The 21497-nt window shown below is 45.0% G+C and overlaps 1 protein-coding gene across 1 annotated transcript; it reads right to left on the minus strand.

Annotated features, from left to right (window-relative positions):
* Window positions 1-385: 385 nt before the first annotated feature.
* On the minus strand, window positions 386-14156 carry fscn1a (fascin actin-bundling protein 1a). The gene is made up of 5 exons (XM_026358771.1): window positions 13134-14156; window positions 4829-4985; window positions 3735-3856; window positions 3069-3236; window positions 386-2699 (listed from the first exon to the last, which is right to left on the minus strand). The coding sequence occupies exons 1-5, from the start codon at window positions 13972-13974 to the stop codon at window positions 2491-2493; spliced, it is 1497 nt and encodes a 498-aa protein (XP_026214556.1). The 5' UTR covers window positions 13975-14156; the 3' UTR covers window positions 386-2490.
* Between the last annotated feature and the right edge of the window lie 7341 nt (window positions 14157-21497).

Consider the following 21497-nt stretch of genomic DNA (forward strand, 5'->3'; position numbering starts at 1 on the left):
CTCCATCATTACATTACCACACTGAATGGTATTCGTGTGTGTGTGTGTGCATGTTCTTTCTCTGCACTAGAATAAATTGTTCAACACAAAGGCTCCATTCAGGAGACGCTGTGTGTTTTATAAGTGGAGCAGCACATGGAGCTGCTGGAGTGAGTTTGAATTTATTAAACATGCTATGATCCACCCTAACTTCTCCCAGAGAGCTTCCATGTTACCTCAGTCCAACATTTCACATCATTCATCATTTCATTTCTGTTTAATTGAATGTATCGTAGTCGAGGGTAAGTGGGGGGGTTAGGACTGAGACAGTAACTAGTATTGATGAGATAGAGCTTCAATAAAGTGAAGTGAACTAAAGACAAATGGAAACAAAGATTGAGACACGTAGCGTTCCAAATCCCAGTTTTATTGGTCGTTGGATTTCAGGTGAACCAATGGCACGAGAGAGATTAATCCACAATATCCAAAGAAATCATACAAAATAATACAAAAGGAAGTTCCAGTTATACAAAGCAAAGATGTGGACTTTTCTTTTTTATGTTTTATTTTCCTACTGCCCAAAAACTCAAGCGTAAGGCACAGTCATTACCACATGTTTACCCTTCCACATCCGTTTGTCTGAGCCGATGTTACCTTGGAGACTCGGGTTTCTCCGAGGACAACCGCTCCTTTTATTTACTTGAGATTCTCAACCCTTTGTGGAAAAACGGTCAAAACTTCAGAGAGAAAAATTGGACGGGCTTTGTGAAGAGCTGGCTACAATCATGCACCATGTCTTGGGACTACAGTGATTGGTTTTCCACATCTGAGGAACGCTTGATTACGACAACGACGACGGGTGGAAGAGCCCAATAATTTGGCACCATGTGCCAAGGTGATCTTTGCTGCACGGTAAACTCAGACAAAAAAAAAAACTGCTGCTAAATGTTTAATGAAGAAAGCAGGTTGCAGAAGGGTCGAGGATCAAAGGGTGCAGGACCCATGGGTGCAATGTGCTACATGACTGCAGAACAGACACTTCAGCCGAATAAATAATTCTTTTTAAGTTCATTCATCACTTTCACTAATGAGGAGTCAACAAACAAAAACAAATACAGTTTGGTCGTATTTCATTGTACAGGCTGTTATGACGTTTCTCACAAACCTGGCTGACAAATTAAAACCTAAAGAAGAAGCAGATCGATGATGCTGAGGGCACTCCTGCAGCTCAACATGTGAGTTAGTAGCACCAGGTTCCAGTTTGTTATTCCAGTATCAAAGGTTTTGGTCTAGATATAGGCTGTGGTTTACGTTTGGTTGAGGGATTCAAAATGCAGCTTTTAAAAAAAGATTTCACTCCAGTTGCTATGTCTATCTACCGTACGACTACTCATGATAATGTCTGTGCCTTGGACATAGAAAAAGAAACTAATCCAAATGTTTTTTCTTCCAGTAAGACGTGAGTGCAGTTAATGAGTGACCGCACCATTTTTTATTTTATTATTTTTTTTAAACTTTCTTTATATTGTTCTCAGAGACAATAGGTTTAGTTTGTGGTGGAGGGGAGTGAGGACAAGCATTTTAATTTCCTACATCCTGTTTGGTCCAGGAAGTCGGACATCCCGCCAACCAAAGAGAACACAGCGAGAGAACTACACAGGAAACTGCTTTACATTTCAATATTTTACAGTAGAGATGAAGGACGTTAGGAGAGTGGGAGAGCATCAAACCCGTTGGTTAAATCATCTTCAATATCTTTATCGTCTTAAGAATCATTCCAGTTACATCACAGTCGTCACACAGAGGCAGCGAGGCCTGCTCGTGGAAACAAATGTACTTAACCTGGTGTGTGAATCAGCTTCTACTCGACCCAAACACACAAAAACAGACCCAGCGTCTCACACAGAAGGCTGCTGCAGTCGATTTCAGAGTCGAGTCTGTTTTGGGCGGTTGGATCAGGTAGAAGCGGCTCCACAGCACCAGGTCAGACACCATAAATACTGCCACCGTGTGCTGCTCACACAGACAATAGGAGGAGGGGGTTAACTCAAAGAGGACGGGGGCTCTTTAAACGTGGCTCTGCTCTGCTCTGGGAGAAGGACGGCTCAATCGTGAGGCGAGGAGGGAGTGAGTGACAGGTCGAGCAGCGAACCAGATCGGAGCAGAAAAAGTGCACAGCCCCGTGGTAACTATGGCAACAGATAGAGGTCGGCACTGCAGAGCAGAGCTGGAAAAGGGAGGAAGGATAAAAGGAAGGTAAGGGAGCAGGAGAGGGACGAGCATCTCCTCCCCCCTTCTTCTATCCTTCCTGTTCTCTCTGTGCAGTTTATAACATAAAGTCATAAGTAGAGGATATAATATGAGGATTGACAGGGACCAGGTGGGGGGGCTGTTGATAGGTAGATGTATGGACGGGCAGTGCTGCCATGCTGCGGCGCCACGCTTCACCCATTCATCAGCACTGCAGCAGCGGGCGACCTCGTCCGTTCTGCTGTGGCTTCCCCACTTCCCTCAGTACTCCCAGAGCGTGGCCGTCTCCAGGTCGTCGGCGTTGGCCTTCAGCACGCCTGCGTGGTCACCGCGGAGGTACTTGCCGTCAGCGGCGTGGCGGACGGCCAGCTTGTTGTAGTCGCAGAACTCGAAGAGGAAGTCGACGGGCGTGTCGCTGCTGCTCACCACCGACTGCTCGTTACCCACCATCCAGTATTTGCCAGTCGAGTCTGTGGGAGGAAGTGAAGGAGGTGAGATTGGAGAAAAGAGGCAGTGAAATCAGGGGCAGTAGAGGAACGGTGTGTGGAAAGGTGGGGGAGGGGTGTGAAAATGAAAATGAATGAGAACAAAAGCATAATGTGGAGTCAGCGAAATCATCAAATCCCTCCTTTTGGAACAAACTCCCCATGTGTTGGTAAATCCATAATGAGGATCCCTTAAAGAATAAATCATTTAATCCCCTGGATGCCTGCAGGAGCTTCCTCCACATGCTCTGACAAGTCATGTCTGTTTCTAGCTGCTGAACATGCGCTCAGATTTACATCCCTCGTTATCCAGAGTCTGGTTCAACACAGCACTGAGGCTGGAGGTAAACTCACCTTGCAGACTGTAGGCTCCATCTCTGAACTCTAAGGTGAAGTAGTCGTAGGTCGAACGGTTGGAGTCCAGGGTCCCCGTCACCTTCCTGCAGCCGATGAAGCCGTGCTCCCCACGCAGCACAATGATGGGGCGGTTAATGAGCTTCATGATAAACTCCTCTGACTCACCTGGACAGAGACGATGAATGTGTTGTTACTAAAAAATGAGTAAATAAATAAACTAGATGCTGAGCTACAGCAGCTTGAAGTGAGAGTGCTGAGTGCTGGTTCCTGGGTGAACACCAGCATCAGCACTAATCTGATGGGGCTGAGGTGCTTCTTCATTTGCACACAGTCAGTAAAAGCCATGCATTTCTGATTAGATATTTCAGTGACATAGTGCAAGCCGCTCTTTGCACACTCAGTTATTTTCTCACAATGTTTCCACTCAACGCAATTACGCTGAAAAAGGAAGAGCAGGAACATGGCAAAGGAACAAACAGAAATATTGCAATAAAGCTAAATCCCCTCATGAGTCAACAGTGACATTCGGTCGTCATGAAAGACACTGAGAAGTGCTGACAACTGGAACATCCTGCCTTGATTTAATTACCCGCACTAAAGTGAAACTCCCCCCGTCCCTGCTGAAAAGTAAATCATAGTCATCGTCTGATAATCACAACTGACCGGCAGAGTCGATGGTGGCTGCGAGCTGGCCGTTTTTCTTGGCGGCGACGAATTTCCCATTAGCAGCGCGGAGACTCAGCCTCTTCCCACGCCACTCAATGTCAAAGTAGCAGTTAGCTGACCTGCAGAGAGAGAAGGGGGGGGGGAGTACAGGTATGAGCAGAAAGTAGGAAAATTCAGTTTACATGGTGGATATCCAGTCGTACACACACTTCCAGTGAATCAGAAAACTACAACCAGCTGCTTATTCTGCTTTAAGCACTTAAGTAACTGTTGGGTAATTGGATCGGTTGGTCGGGATGAGCTCTCAGTCTGTGGTTAATCCGACTCAAGCAGCTCGTTAAATCATTTCACTTCACAAGTAGCTTCAACACGTATGGATTCAAACTCATCTTTCTACAGTGTCTTAGAGAAGCTGGGAAACGTTTTCCACACAACCACAAGAGGAGTTGAAGACATTTCTGTGGTCTAATGTGCGAAGAGTGAAGCGAGTCTAATCTCAAGAATGTGACGGAGGAATGTGATGAACTTCCTGCAGAGCGCTCTGCAGCGTGGCCCCTCACGTCAGCTTCGTCTCATATTTTAAAAACTTGTACAAACACTGGATCCGATCATTGTTGTGTCCTCCTGTTCATATGGATCTGCTTTATGACTGCACATCTGCAGCTTTTATGGTCCAAAACACTAATCTTTGCAGCCTCTACCCCTCAATCTGCCTGGGGCCTCGTAGGGAGATCATCCAGAAGCACAGGCTCGAAGGTCAGAGGTTAACAGTCAGCGCTCAGGATGGACAACCACTGTACATAAGAAGAAAATGACTCCCTTCAGGTTAATCTCCCACAACATGCCGCGAGATCACTCACACTTTACCTCCCACACACACACACACACACACACAAAAAAAACCTCTAAGTCATGTCACAGCTCAGATTACCAGAGGGTACTTTGGATTTAAGAGCTGTGACGGACCGGTGTCAGGTTCTCTGTGATCACACACAGTCACCAGCTCTGAGGTTAGTGAGCGGACAGATTGGAGCAGCTGAGGATGATGATGATGAAGATGATGATGATGATGATGTGGTGGGGATTCTTACTTGGTGGAGGCGGTGCACTGCAGGCCGCCGTTAGCAGTCAGGGTCCAGTATTTCCCAGCAGCAGTCCGAAACGCACACTTCCTGTTCTCGCGGCAAATCTCCACCTGGAACACCTCCTGATCACCTTCTTCGTCCTGATTGGCTGACAGGTCCATACCTGAGTGGAAATCAGACGGATGAAGAGTTAAAGCAACAGAACAGACGCAGATATCTTTCTAACCTCAGTCCTTACTCCTGAACCTAATCTTACCTCAACCCTCGCACAGACCTTTGATGTTTTAAGGAGCACACACACACGCACACGCACACGCACACACACACACACACACGCACACACGCTCTGATCAGGATCAGACAAACTAAATGAGCAACACGAGACGACTTGGATTAGTGAAGGATTTCACACAGCTGCACCCCCCCCCCCCCCCCAACCCTCACCACCACATCTGTCATAGTCTAGTACCGTTCAAAAAGATCAGGTGGACGGTCACAAATCATAGAAGATAAAAGCAACGTCAGAGAGACCGGTTCTACAACAACAAGCAACACGATCGAGTGGTTAGTTTAAGGCATCGATCACAAAAACACCATCACTGTCTTTTACATCATTGTATGAATCATTACATTTAATATCTCTTCACTGTAGATTATTAAACATAAACAAAACATGGACGCACTCAGGCACTTAGCAACTAAGAGATAAACAGACACGAGTCAACCGTAGGATGAACGTATAACAACCCCCCCACACACACACACACACGCACACGATGCAGAACAAAGTGCACCATTGTATATGATGAGGTCATCGTGTGGATGGTCTATAACGAAAGGACTGGATAGAGAGAGATGGGCTGTCTGCTGGGGCGCTGTGTAAATGTCTGCAGAGGGAAACCAGAGAAAGAAAGAGACATGTGTTCGAGAAGACAAACCAACACGCTCATGTGCTTTTCATGTGTGACACCCTCCCCCCTCCTCCAGCCCATGTTTTGTGTGAGTACCAGCCCCCAGAGTGATGTTTGTCTGCTGAATTCATAAACTATGATTATTACTAACGGACCATAAGACAAATATCCCTCAGTTTCATTTTACTTGTACTCCTGTACAAAGTTTAATGAAGTGTCTTAATGTACCGAGTTTGTGGCCGTATGTTGGTGTCATTCTTTGCAGGAGGCTGTAGTTCAGTTGGCAGAGCCACTCGACCACCGATTGAACAGGATGTGGTTTGTAAAGATGATAAATGTCAGTTTTAACCAGATTATCCTGGTTCTCTGTGCGTTTGCAGACGTAAATAAGAGTGTTGGCACCGTTACACACTGTTTACAGTTGAAACAACGCTCTGTTCTTCCTGGAACGTTCAACGGTAACGTCTTTTAATCGCGTGTACATGAATAAAACAAAGAAGCTGCGAAAAGATGAACCCTTATTCTTCAATCATTGTGGTGTTGGGTAAGATTAAATATGGAAAAGAGAAATAAGTTCCTGTGACCCCCCCTGTGGCTAATATTATTAGCATGTTTGATGTGGGTGTTAAATTTTATCTTTAAATAAACATGAAGGTGCAACAAATATTAATGACTTATGTTAAATAGTTCTGCTGCAACCCACCTATTTTCATATAGTCCCTAAATAGTGATTCCGTTTCCCTTCATACAAGTTGTGCACAATTTGTCCCCAACTCAAGTCAGATTTTTATTTAATTATTAAAAATCTTTACGATTTACTCCTGATGAGTGAGCTGGTGCAGTTTGAGCCAAACATGTACTTTCTATTAGGCCTGTGTTTCTGCAGACCAAGTATTACGTAAGGTTTTATTTGCTCATAAATTACTGCTCTCATTTTGTGACTGGAAAAAAAAAAGACAAAAGAAATACACACACACACACACACACACACACACACACACACACACACACACACACACACACACGAGTGCCCACTAAAGTCAACTCCAAAACTCGGGCCCCTGCGGACAGATTGAGTTTCTGCAGAAATATGCGGGGACACACGAGCACACAAACACACACAGAAGGAAAATATAACTGACTATAATGGGAACCACATGGTGCAGAGGGAAGGGAGAGGAAGATGAAATGCACGTTTAGCTGCAGCAGACATGGAGGGCTTGAAGCCGGGTCAGAGTCTGCTCGTCTGCAGGATCAGTCGCTGAACTCTCGGCGCTTCCTGCTCAGCAAACACTTGATGCAGCAGCACAGGACGATTTATTACAGCGTTTCTACCCATGAGGAACGTCGAGACTCATCTACAACATGAGGGAGCTTACTGCATAAGACTACAAAGAACGATTCATCACAAGGTTTCTCTCTCTCAACAACAAAGTTAAAAGATGGAGTCAGTAGATGAAACCTTAATGTTTCCGCCAAGGACAGGTTGAATACACAGATATTAAAAGCTACTCTATAAATACTCAGGCTGTGAAAGCTGCTTTCTCACCCTGGACACCAGGGGAAAAACCAACATGATTTTTACTATATGAAAATCGGGCAGGACGCTAACAAAAGGCAAATTCTGCATGCTGTACTGTGAACTGCTTCACGCTACCATTTAGCTGGTTTGAATAATTATTCCCCTGAGGTCTTGATGTGATGTGAATGTACACATCTGTCTTTATGGTGCCACCAGGTTTTCAAATAATCTGCTTTCAGCCCGAGGCGTAGTGTCTCATCTTTCCACACACCTTGAACTCACAAATTTTCACAAGGAAAGACAAATATCACTGACAGAGACAAACCTCCTGAACTTGGACCTGCGTAGTTTTAGCCGTGACCCGTGTGTGTGTGTTTATTTTAAAACTTGGGACCAGACGAGGAACATTTCAGTCCACTATGCAATAAAGCTGCTTCAATCTTGAATCTACTGAAAGGAGAGACATGGGTCTGTGCACGCTGTGTCCCCATTTTGGCAAACCACACCACACACAGAGTCCAAAACTCCCATGCTCTTGAAAGCAACCTCTCCATCTTTCTGTCCACTCCACCCACCACAGTCAGGCGGCCTGATGGCGGCAGGCACAGATTGCTGGCTTCAGTTACCGTGAGCCAGCACCAGAGGCCTGCTGTGAAAGCACACGATTGTATCAAGCGCAATTGTGTCTGTGTGTTTTTGTGCGTCTCCTATTGTTCAGCAGGCCTGAGAGAGGAGGCGAGCAGCTGGGGCACAAACAGAGAGCCAGATCATCGGCCTTTGTTCTGATCCAAACACACGGAACAACGGGCCAGCAGCCTCAACACTGAACTCTGTGCTGACTGCTCATACAGTAAAGGCAAACTGGAAACCACACACACCAGTAAAGCTCCCAGTTGTTTAAAAAAAAAAAAAAGCAAAACCTCCTAAATAAGGAGGTCAGAGTCGGCACCGTGCCTGAGGATGTCCCAAATCTTTTGGCACATTGATTCAAAGCCCAGTCGGGCTGTGAGTTAAAGGCCATTAATGTGGAGACACACTGGAGACCAGCTCAAGCCTAACCCGTAATAAAGTAGACGACATTAAGGAGGAGAGGCTCCCCGGTGCTCTGCAGCAGACACGAGGCAGCTCCCCTGGCACGCTCCCAACACACACAGTCAAAAACACAAACACGCTGAGGGGGTGTCAACACATCGAAGCATCAACATGCACACACTGTCACAGCCAGTGACACCACCAAGGATGCAGAAATAAATTGCTTCCCTTATTTTTTTTCCTCCCTTTTGGGTGACTGTGTTGTTCAGGGAGCACATCACGCCCCCCCGCCTCAGCCTGCAGGGATTAACACACCAGCCAAGGTCAGAGTTGTGCGTCTCATTTCCTGCCAGCTGGGGGGTGGAGGATACAGAAAGGGTGTCGGGGTGAATCACGGCCAGACACAACATGGAGCCACATTTTCTGTCGCCTTTTACCACACAATGCATCGTTTAAAACCCGACTTCAGCTCCGAGTTGATGCGATGATGGATTTTCGGCCCTTTTGAGAGCGCTGTCGACAGAGTCGCCAAAAACAGACTCCAGCCCTCCTCGTGTATTGTTTTACTGGGAGCACAAGTGTGAGAGTTGTGAAAATACAGCATATGAAACACGCTGGAATTTTATGACAGATCTGAATGTGAATATACAGTAAAGTAACTGAATAATTCAATATTTAATGTGAAGCTATAAGATGAAACAGCAGCTAAATCTTGTTTAATGTGTAGGAAAATTAATGGTTTGATGAGGGCAACACACTGCACCGTTTCTTCACTGCATTTCTGAGAGTCAAGACATATTCTAATGTGTTATTTATTGGGCTTCAGAGGTAGAGGCTGATTGGATGTGGATTCGCCCCGTCCTAAAACAAGTTCAAAATGTGTTTCCACTTTTAACTTTAACAGCTTTTTCATAAAAGGGGGAGAGAAATGAGCTGTCGCACAAACGTACGCAGACATATAACATCTTAAATGTCTGTTTGGAGGCTGCAGAAATGAGCAAAGTATCTCATCGAACACTCAGGAGCTCAAAATGTTAAGCTGTTACTTTAAAAGTGTTCTGACCTATTCCCAAATGGTATTTAAAATCTCTTTATGTGGTTTTGGTCATGTTTTATAAGAGCATCATACCAGGTCTTGTAAATCCAGTTTCCAATTAACAGACTGGAGTTAGTCATGAGATTCAGCCAGAAAACATTCAAGGGTTACTGCCTCATCAGACGCTACCAGGAACTGAAAGGTTAGGCAGCTGAGTAACTCAGTAAAATCCCCTTCAGATGTTCCTACGTTCTGTTACATCTCAGTGTGGTCCGGTTTCCTGGATAAGTTAGTTGTACATAAACTGTTCAACATGTCTGCTGAACAGTAGGATGATGGATGTTCCGTGATTAGGGAGAGACTGTGGTTCGGGTTCATATAAATACTTCATTAACATCACAGGACGTCACTGTCACGGTTCTAATGATAAGGAAATTGTTAAGGTTACGAAACAGTCCAGTGTTCAGTGTTGTTGACCCATCCGTCATTACTGAGGCTGCTGAAGGACTGTTGCACAAGTGACCTATGGTTTGTTTTTTAGCAATGGAAGACGAACCCCCCCGACATGACTCATTTCACCATTGCCTCCCTGCAGCCAAAGGCCTGGAGGACCATCAGCCGGCACTCAGCGGTCACACCAGTAGCCAACAGGATATAATGGACTATCATCCATTTAACTGACAAACCAGCGTCAGTCCTCACTCACACTTGCGCCACAGTTTAGGAGCAGAACAGGCCATTTAAAACCCATCGAGCTCCAGGCTAAAGGACTGATAAAAGTGTCTCAGTCCACATGAGGGTCGTTAAACAGTCTCTCAGGGAATTTGCGACCAGGGACGAGGAGAAAAGATGTTAGGAGCAGGAAATAAGCACCAGCACAGAGTCGGATTAACAGCAGAAACAGGACTGAAAACAGTTTCCGGTGATTTTCTGCATTAACTAATGGCATAATTCAATAAGCCCGAATTTACTGGACTCATGTTTCGTTGTTGTTGTGGAGAATTCCACTTCATGTGAAGTAATGTTGGTTAATTAGAGTCTGCCTTTCTAATTATTACTGCACTACAACGATTACAGATGTGGGCAGAACAGAATAAACTACACAGAGGAGTTAAACGCTTCCGGCAGCATCTGAAGGACCAAGGACATTATGGACAGTGCAGTTTATCCATATAAAAAGGACAACCAAGACCACTTCACATGTCCACAAGCTAGATGATGCCTAACGACCCATTTTTAGGGATGGGAACAGTCATAGTGACCGTTCGTTCCCATCGACTCGTGGTTCTAGGTTCTAGACCAGCGAAGAGTTGGTTCCATTCTGGAACCAGATTTCTCAGCAGAGAGCAGGTTCTTCATTTATCGAAACATGAAGAATCTTTACCAACAAACTCACGACTAAGGATTCATCTAAAATCAAAACCTTAGTAGAGATAAGTTCTCATTTAGAGCAACTTAAAGAAAATTTAAATATTATAATAAACCTACAAAACAATGAGTCAGTTCAGCTAGAAACAAATCAGTTCACATATATTAAAATTTTGTTGTTGTTTTTTGTTCTCTCACAACATTTCTGACATTTACTCCATCTGACACCAAACTTCAAGTCACAACATCTTGACAGGATAAAGCAGCTGTGACCCACTTAAATGCGCTCGCGTCAAAAACCTCTGGCTGCTGATGGAAGTCAGCCGACTGCAACCGGCATTTTGGCTCAAGTCTGCCAGGCCGCTGCAGCGAGGGGCTTCGAGCAAAACATCTGGAGCGAGTTTAATTCCACTCAACATTTAATTCACATCACAATGATCCAATTGTTGGCAGGTTGGAGGTGGTCTTCGTCTAAAGAGTGAGACATCCTGCTCATTATGGACAGATTTGAGCTGTAGGCTGCAGGGCGTCCTTGGGCAAGACATCCGACTAGTAACTGACCAGTGATTCACTCATTTCAACTCTTTACTGGTTCCGGATTCTGATGAAACTTGCACATTACACATATTTCATTCATATGGTTTGTTTTTAAAGCTTCAAGCTTCCTATTTTAGTATTTCACTTTACACGTTAACAGTCGCGTGGGCGGTTGAATCCTCCATAATAAAAAGGACAAAATCTGATTTAGCTCCATGTCTGACAGGCATCATTTCATCACTAGGGGATTATTAAAGTGTGATCCATTTTCTCATCACAGGGATTTCCATCATTTAATTGTGTTGGATTAGTTTAAAGCCACAAATCTTTTTTAACTGAGCATCCACCTTGAAAACTGGCCTCCATTTTGTGTCTGGACTCTGCACTTGTGGAGAAAGAAACTGTGACAAGTAAACAAAGCAGAAAGAGCAAAACAGGCTCAGGGTGTGACATGGAAAATAGAAAGATAGACACATCATACTTTCTGAGAAGAAGTAAAACCACCGCACCGCACGGTATGATCACCAGTGTGCTCCTCCTGACCAGGAACTAAATATAGATTTAAAGAGCATCAATTAGAATATTCCCATCATTCATTGCAGACAGAGAGTCACAGTCTTGTTCAGGCGTTTCCCTCGTCTCAATCCAAAAGTATAATGATGAGTAAAATGTTCACGTTGGATTCATTTTGATTTTCCAGCCATTTCAAAAGTAAAAAAGGTGCATGTGTATTTAAACGGCAGCAGCCTGTGGGACGCCGCTGATAAAAAATAAAGGAGCCTGAAGGAGTGGGGGAGGGGGTGAGGAGGACCAGGAGGAGAAGTGATGGGAGGATGGGAAAGAGGAAATTGTAAAGGAGATGTAGAGAAGGAACAAAGGAGGGAGGGAAGAGGTGAAGGAAGGTGTCAGCGAGCAGGAAGTGGAAAAACTTATGAAGGGAGGAAGGAAGAAGGTGGAGGGACAAGAGTGTATCTGCACACGTGAAGAGCAGACACACATGGACAGAATCAACTCACACACACTGATCTCATCAGAGAAAACATGTGGAGCACGACATCCTACACACACTGCTACCAGCCAGGTGCATCAACAAAAACCCAGTGATGAGAACATATCTGGAGAACCGTCGTGATGCATGTTTTGTATGATGGAGTTCTGGCTCATTTGAACACGAACTGATGCTCAAACTCAGGAGTCTGATGATTAATTTAAGTATTTTTAGTTGAATTTCACCATTTTTGATGCATTCGCTGTATTTTTCCTGCCTTCTAGCGGCAGAGCTCCGTACTCTGCTCTGTGCCAGCTCAGCCTTTCACCAGTTTGAGGCTGTTTTACATTTGAATGTTGGCACGTGTGTGTGCACATGTATGTGTTAACAAGGCTGAAGACTCTTTGTTACAGTCCCTTCGTGTCAGTAACCTCACTAAAATCTTTATCAGCAGTTTCTTTGTGATTCAAACTGATTCATTTCATTTATTTTGCATGTTTCTCCACATTTTATCACATCAGGACTTCGGAGGGTTCGAGCCTCAGTTCATCAGTTCATTTTCCTATGTGGACTCAACCAAACAAGTGATTGTGTATCATGTGCAAACACACACAGACAGGCCTGTGTTGTGTTGTGTGTTGATACAGACCATCACTGTCCTGTGTGTGTGTGTGTGTGTGTGTGTGTGTGTGTGTGTGTGTGTGTGGCTGCAGGGGGGATGAAATGCAATCTGAAATTCCATCACTTTAACCCTTCTTCTACCAAAGGGTGAGGTAACAACACACTCACAAAGACCGCCAGACCCCTACATGCGCGCACGGCGGGGGGCCGGAAAGGCCCGGTTCCAAAAACAAAGAGTGACACAGACCATGCACACACCCACACAGGCCTGCACTAGGCCGGACCACCACACCCACCTTGCCGGGTGGAGACGTTCCTCTCGTTGGCGGCGGTCAGCACCACCTGCGGGTGGCTCTGCTCCAGCACGAACAGCTCGTCCTTGCCAACGCGCGCGCTCTTGCCGGACTTCATGGTACCGGAGGGCCCGGAGGGCGCCAGGTACCTGCCGCTACAGTCCCTGAAGGCCACCTTACCGGAGCGGAACTCCAGCGTGTATCCCGTGCTCTTGTCCGTGGTGGCGACCAGCGCGCCATCGTTCCTCAGGAAGCGGTTGTCGGAGGTCTGCAGGTGGTACCGCTGCTCGCGGAACACCAGCGTGATCATGGAGTCCACCCCCCACGGGACGTCCCGGTCGATGGCGATCTCGTCCACCTTGTCGCTCAGGTGCGCGTACCGCTTGCGCGTCACGCTGAAGATGTTCACCTGCGGGTGCATGGCGATGTGCACGCTCCATTTCTCCGCCACAGAGACGGTCTGGGCCCAGCAGATGATCCGGTCCTCGGTGCCGCCCAAGTAGCGCCCGTGGGGCTCGGACTGCAGGGACCAGCGGCCGTCGTCGTGGGCGGTGATGATGAACCGGCACTCGGGGCCCGGGGTCTCGGTTTCCCCGGTGACGTTCCCGTCCTTGTCGGCGGCGATGTACCGGCCCAGATGTGACTTGAGGAAGAACACGTTCCCGGCGGAGTCGTCCCCGCTCTGCTCCAGAGTCCAGATCTGCTTCTTCTTCATGCTCGTGGCGGACGCGTTGATCTTGAAGCCGAACGTCTCCGCCGTCAGGTATTTGTTCCCGCAGTTGATGAGACCGAACTGGATCTGCAGCATGTCGCTGGTTCCGTTCGCGGCGCCGTTAGTCGTCATGGTCGGTGCTGTGCGCTCGAGCCTCGGACCGGTTCCGTGTGCGTGGGACGGGGTGGGGGGGGTGGGCGCTTCTGCAAGTGACTGAGCTCGCGGCTGTAAGGGTGGGATGCTCCGCTGCCTCGCGTGCTTCTCTTTGTTTGGGGAGTGTGTGAGCGCGCGCCGCCGGTCCTCGGTGCTCTGCGTGTCTCAGCAGCGCGAGCCCGCCGCCACGGCTGCAGCCTATATAAGCATCAGTGACGTGGAGCTGCAGGCCACGCCCCCCACCCCCCCACAAATCATAAATACATAAGTTTGATTTGTGCATCAGTAACATCAAAGTATCAATGAGTACTTTTACTGTCAGTACTACAGCTAGTACTACAGGTGGATCATAATACTGTGGTCCCTCCACATCTGTATCTGAGTGTTTCTGCACTGTGATACTTTTACTGAAGTAGATCTAGTACTTGTTCCACCACATGAAAGTATTTCCCCTCATGTATAAAACACACAAAGCAGCATACTAGTAAGTATCGCATGCAGTATCAGTAGTAGTTGATGGGTAACCTGCAACACAAGTAAGAGAAAATCTGTGTACAAGTACAAGAACAGTTAGAGGAGTTAGTGTCTTCTGGTCTTTCTGAAAATCCAACATATGATTTATCCTATTATCGTATCGAGCTCACCTTTAAACTTGACGACGTGAATTTGTGGCTCCAGCACTTGTTCATGAGATTTTACCTCATTGTGAAACATCCTGATCCAGAATGTTAAAGGGAAAAACCACAGAAGAAGTGATTTCTAATGCATCACTGGAGGTAATGGGTGAATTAGTGCAACCTTTGTTTATAATCAGAGTGTTGAGGACAGAGAGTCACTTTAACCTGATTCAGCCTGTTTGCTGTTTGTTTATTGAACGACTCTCCACACAGGATGATGCAGTCCTGCAGACAACACATCATTAATTCCCCTTTTCCTCGTTCCTTTCTTTTCTTCTGCCTGTGACATCAGCTCACAGGTGGTAGGAGATGTGATTTGCAGCATGTGATGACATTGTTTCCCCCTCATCTCTTTTTCTGTTGCAGACACTGATCAGATCAGACTCCGCATTCAAATCATCGAGGACAGAGCGAGGTTCGTCCACAGACAAAGCTCTATTCATGGCCTGAGCACGCACATGAGAGGGCAGGAAAGACCCGGCTCCATAAACAAAGAGGCCAAACAGATCACGCTGGCATCTTCTCAGTCAGTGCGTGTGCACGCGCTTGTATCGCGCACACACACTGACACAGAAATGCAGGTTTATACAAAGCGTGGGGGCCACATCAGCAGCAGCTGTGCACTAATACATCTCTTTTTATTACAACACACACACTCGGAGGTCAAAACAGAAGTGGCTTGTGTTTCATTTCTCTCCCGGTGAAATGGCTTGAGTGCTCAGCTGTCCCTGTGTCTGTGGGCGAAATGAGTGATGAGAGCGGCTCAGTCCTGAACTGAATACTGCACAAGCCACATATTATTAAAACCTGAGTCTCTATGCAAAGTAAACAAGTGTGTGTGTCACCAAAGTGGGTTCTCTTTGTCACAAGTATTTGCTCTATCTGGAACGAGATGGTAAAGACTGATGACAAAGATACTAGGCAGAGGGAATTTAACTCGTTCATTCATGCACTTAGTATTATTGATTATTGTTTCACTGGGACAACTACACAGTTCTCAGCCAACACAGGGTCAGTAAGATAATGTAAATAAATAACAAAGTTGAAAGTTTTATTTATTTATTTGTTTATTTGGGCTTCCATAAGATCTGAATGCATTAACTCATCAAACAGCAGCAAAAAGAACATCTGGAAACAAAAAAACTCAATATACATTTAATATGTGGTCATTCAAAGTAAATACTATTTACAAGCTGTAACTCTGGTGATGTTTACACATGAATGCATCAATTATTGTAATTTACTAATATCTTTCTGAACTACTATGACTTTTCTTGTCACTTTTGGTTCTTTAAGTGGATTTTGATGCTAATACTTTTGTAATTTCACAAATGTCCTTTAATTAGAAAAGTAGAAGATCTAAGTAGAAGATCTGAGTACTTCTTCCACCACTGCTCTTTACGTTCTTCATTTCAAATAAATAATACTCATGAACACGGATTATCCCAAACAGCGAGCATCACTGTGCTTCAGGGTCCCATTGGTCTCTCTGCATGATGATGGGTTTGCCGCCTGAAAGTAATCTGACCCTGCAGGGTAATCTAATCAGTGGTAATCTCTCTGTCTCTCTCCTGCAGTCGGGATAAAACCAATCTGCAGTCAGAACATCTTCAAACAAATCAAATCTCGGTGTAATTCCAGCTCCAGAATCCCATTCTAATAAAAACACGAGACTTGCTTGGATATATATTTGTCTGCTCTGTTGTGCCCCATGTATTTATGATAATAGAGTTACAAGCATGAATTGTAAAAGGATGATACAGTTTAATTAAACATTGGTGGTGAAACAGGAACTCACACATCGCACAAACTATACTTCATGTAGTGCTCAGTGCTTCAGTCACCTTACTGTGAAGAACTGACCACAAAACAAATTCTCACCCGAGCTTTGCTTAGCACCTCAGAGTGCGACTACAGACTTTGCACAATGAGTAAATGTTGCACCAAATGGAAAGAATCAATAACTGATTGATTGATTGATTGATGGAATAGGTCTGGTGCAGCAGCAGCAACAGACCTTCTCCCCAAAGTGCTCATCCCTCACATGCCCCTGAGCCAAAAGCAGCAGAAATTGCCCCAAAAGGACGAATTCAGCTTTGTTTGTTTGCTAATCAGTAAATGACCATCCTCATTAGGAAAATAAAGTTAGTTTACAGCGTGTTCATATCCAACTCTGTTAAAGTGCTTTGAGTGAGTCTGGGTGAGTCAGAGTCAAGGGTCTCAGGACAGATAGTGACATATGCTGCACAGATTGTAAAAGCCCCCTGAGGCAGATTTCTTTTAGTGAAAGGGAGACTTCACCATTAGGAAAGGTAGACACAGTGTCCACAGATATGCACTGACATTTCCATGCAGTAGAGTTTATTATGTCCTTATTCAAAGACACATAGTAAACTGTAACCTCGTCTGCAATAACCAACATAGAACTTAATTCATAGCGAGGTGTGGAGAGAGATTATTTCATGGGGTAAAAACAAACACTGCTTTTAAAAGACAGTGTGAATCCAACTCAGTTTCCTTAGTGGCAAAAAGAACCAATACAACAGAAGGAAACACAATCAGGAGAGAGGAGCACGCTGGTTCATGAGGAGTTGTGGTTGATTCATCTGTGAAGAGCAGAAAACAAAACATACAAGTGAAGAATAATACTGTATGTCTGTATAAATGAGCAGTTTGTGTTGGGAGGAGAAGGATTAAACTAACTTAATGTATTTAATGTGCTGCAAACTGGAAATAAAACACACAGGAATGACTTCCTCACAGTAATTCAAAGTACTGGATGTTCATCTCACCTACAATGGACCTCCTGTTTACGTTTTTGTTATATTTGAATATTGTGAAGCAGATTCACAAACATGTTAAACGTGATATGATTCCACCTCAAAACAAGCTGATCACTCAGATGTGTGTGTGAGAGTGTGTGTGGGTGCATGTCCGATCATTCTTCTTCTGCCGTTCTCTACAGACGGGGGCCTCCATTGTGGAAAATGTCACACACACACACACACACACACACACACTCTCCTTTTCTCTCTCTTTGTAATTAAGCATCTGTTAAAGAGATCTTGACCCTGAGATGTGAGGAGATTGATGAGATTAGCAGTGATTGGTGATATTACTCCACACCTCACCCGGACACACGTGCACACAAAGCACACAACCCCCCGGAGAGATCTAACTACACCGGAGCCTCCGACGCCTGGTCAAAGACAGGAGAGGAGGGGGAAGCTAGCTTTGTTCAGACGCCGAGCTTTCAGGATGGTTGCTATGGAGACTGTTGCTGGTTGATGAAGGACGGGCAATCTGCTGCAGCGAGCGCACACACACACACACACACACACACACACTGAGACACTTGCTGCACATGCAACTCCTGCAGACGGTGCAGCACTGAGTCACAAGTCACATCACTGACCAACCAGCGTCGTTTTACAACACACACCTCCGCGCTGGAGCCAACTGGGACCTCTTTTCACATGATATCCAACCAATTAGGGAACGCCTTTCCAGATGTGTGGCCAACCAGAGAAGTTTCTGTTAAACTCAAGTTTTGTATGAGGTCTGATTCACGTTACAGCCAACAGCCCTTTGTCTTTGTTTCCAGCTGCAGCTGTAGAGATGCTAATGCAGCTTTAAGTCATGATTCTTATTCGTAATATAACAAACAAAGACAAAGACGTGAGAACACCAGCTGAGGAAGGAAGGATAAAAACTGAATGAGAGATGAGGAGAAGAAGAGTAAACTGTGTGAATATGAGCTGGAGAGAAACACACAGTCCTGAGGGGGCTCTGAGTCTCTCCTCTGACCTATAGTCATTCTCTAAAACATCTCAAGCCTGCAGAAAATACTGCACAACAGTGGGCATGTGCAGAAATATGCATACAATTGTGTCTTCGGTCAACATGCCTCACACTGGGTCATCTTGAATTGGAGGAGATTTGTGGCCACAGGGGCTTTAGCTAGTTCAGGATGTTAGGACTGGTTATTAAAAACATGCAGGATCTGTGTCATCGCTCCTGCATTAACCTATATTTTACTGTGAACACTAGATAAGATCAGTGAGCGTCGATGTGGTTCTGTATGTGAATGAAAATATCAGCTGCCCCATTTCTGTGTTTAGGTCAGACTGTGAAAGCTTTGTCAGGCAGATGCAGCAAATATCTTGAAAATCAAATTAGATCTTCATGCCCCGTCCCTAATATGATGTTTTCCAGTGAGGTTTTTGCACTTGAGCCTGATTACAGCTGGTACAGAGTCTTTTTTGTGTTTTGATTGATTGTCTTCTTCCTGTATGGTTGTTAGGATGAGGATGTTTCACATTCACGTCAAGTCAAATATTAGTCATGTAGCTGTCTCAGGAGGCTTTACAGTCCGTACAGTCTGTTCTTCTAAAGCCTCTAAGGGGGGATAAACATACAGATATATAAACTAAGTGTAGTATAAAGATATATATTGCTATTTTATCAACACCGGAGCTATGCAGCAGATGTCAGAGCAGCTTTTATAGAAAGATTACTTTTCAAACATGCTGTGAAACTATGCTGCAGCCGATGAGGGGGTGAGTGAGTGATCAGTGAGTCCTGGTGTCTATTGCAATCACTTAGGAATGTGTGTGTTTGCTTGTGAGTGTGTGTTTGCACACAGCTGCAGCCCCACCGAGGGCCTCCTCTCGTCTCCACCAACAAAAGAGCTGGAAGCTGGAGCCACTTGGGAACACCACACACTCCCCTCTTCGTCTTGGCCTCTATCCTCAGGTTAAAGGTCAGCCTGTGTGTGTTTGTGCGGGTGCTTTTGGGGGGTACCACCAACCCTCTTATTGTCATGGTGACAGCAAAGTAGACGAGCCAAGATCAGCAGAGCAGCTTCGTGGCTTCTCCTCCTGTTTAACACATTATGAAGTGTGTGTGGTTCTGATGTCTGTAGCCAACAGAACGATATAGGTCAGTCAGGAGAAGCAGAGCAGTGAGGCGTCAGCACAACACTGCAGGGTGTGTGTCACTGTGTCAGTGGGTCTCTCATGTCTGTCTCTATGTTTTCTATAGTTGTGTGGACACATTTAACTTTAATGTCACTGTTGTGAGGACATTTTGGCTGGTCCTCACAAATCCAAAGATCTGTTTGAGAGGTAAGACTTAAATTTACTGTTTCTCGTCCACTTACATGCACACGGTGGGACAATGCACCATGTTGCCAGGTGACGGCTGCGATTTCTAAGCAGCCTGAGGACCGAGGCACTTTATCATGATGGGTAAAGTTAGGGTAAGAATGTCAGTGGGTGCACTTGCAAATATGGAAAGGCAAGCATGTGTGTCGGTGTGATAGCGTGACAGTCATCCGTGTGTGCAGCTGTCGCATCATCTCATCTTCAACTTATATATTTGTGCTTAATTTGATGGGGGCTGATCGACACCTTCAGCGCTGACTGCCAACGTTAACATTGACCACACCACCACTAAAATACCTCTTCCTGTCTCTCATATCACATCCTGTCCTCATGAATGCACACTGTTACTGTGGTCAAAATATCCCTCCTTCCTGATGACGACTAATTTCCTTCCTCCTCTAAACAACTTGTGCAGCTTCTATTACCTCTGAGGTAGTGAACAGCTGCACAGTACACACAGTAACATTTATTCTTTCTTCATCTCGTAAATAAAGGTGAGCTTATTTGCGCTTTTTCATTTACCATGAATAGCAGCCATCCTCCACCTCCTGGATGACTTCCCTGTCTCACCACACATCTCTGCCTGTCTACCTGACATCTCCCTAGATTCTAAATACTTGCAAGCACTTCAAAGCACTGCTTTAAAGCCCACGCATGTGCAATAAAACCTGCAGATGATCCAAAACGCAGACGTACATCTCAACCATCATCTATCAAAATGAAAAGATCACATCAAACCAACTCTGATATCCACATCGGTTTGACAGCTCTGATGCTCACCTGGTACCTGAACACCCACACCGAGGTCCACAATCCCTCTTGTCCACTGTGCTTCACCAAGAAACTGCAATTAGTGGTCCCTACACCTCACAGTCCAACATCCAACCAACTTAGTCACAAGGTGCTGAACTCCCACTCACTCTCAGCAGAGCTCAGACCTTTGCATCTCATGTAAACTCACTTTGGATAAAAGCATCTGACAAATGACATAAGTACAATGTGTGAATGTAATTATCACCAATCAATCATCATTATAAAGATTACATGTTGGATCTGCTAGCAAACAGTTGACTAATGTCAAATCCAGCAGGTTTTAAGTAACATTTTTATAAATGTAGAGAATGCAAGTCCAATGTGAACTCTTCTTTCAGTTGTTTGTGGTCTTCATCTGTGTTTTAAGTGAATTTTTAGCACTTTAGCCACTAGGGTGTTGATAACTGTGTCTACTTTTAAAGCTGCTTGCTGCACTAGGGCAGAGATGAGAGAGCTGAGAGGTGCCAACATGCTCCATCGAGCTGATGAGGAACTGCAGAGTCAGGTTAGAGTTCACATTAGTCGTTAGATTCACTGTTAACAGAAAAAAAATTATAAGAGCAGCTTTAAACATGATCATGTTGAAAACTGCACAGACACCACAAACACTGTCCCTTTAAATTTTTAATTTATCATTATAAAGTTTGATATTATTGATCTTTAGTTTCTGTTATATAAACATATTCATTAACGAACACTGAGTAAGATTCAAGAGTCAAAAAACTTTATTAATCCCAGAGGAAAATAGTTTTACCTCATTACAGTTGTTCTCAACACAGACAGAAAGAAAAGGAACCACAACCAGGAAAGATCCACACACACATGAAAGTATTATTACTGTATGTAG

This window comes from Anabas testudineus, chromosome 8 (genome assembly GCF_900324465.2).
Source record: "Anabas testudineus chromosome 8, fAnaTes1.2, whole genome shotgun sequence".
In the NCBI taxonomy this organism is placed as follows: domain Eukaryota; kingdom Metazoa; phylum Chordata; class Actinopteri; order Anabantiformes; family Anabantidae; genus Anabas; species Anabas testudineus.

Excerpts from the sequence above, each read along its gene's own strand:
- fscn1a (XM_026358771.1), bottom strand. The coding sequence starts at position 13,974 with ATGACGACTAACGGCGCCGCGAACGGAACCAGCGACATGCTGCAGATC. Across the intron at positions 4,986-13,133 it reads GAACGTCTCCACCCGGCAAG|GTATGGACCTGTCAGCCAAT; the intron begins GTGGGTGTGGTG and ends ATTTCCACTCAG. Across the intron at positions 3,857-4,828 it reads CAGTGCACCGCCTCCACCAA|GTCAGCTAACTGCTACTTTG; the intron begins GTAAGAATCCCC and ends CTCTCTCTGCAG.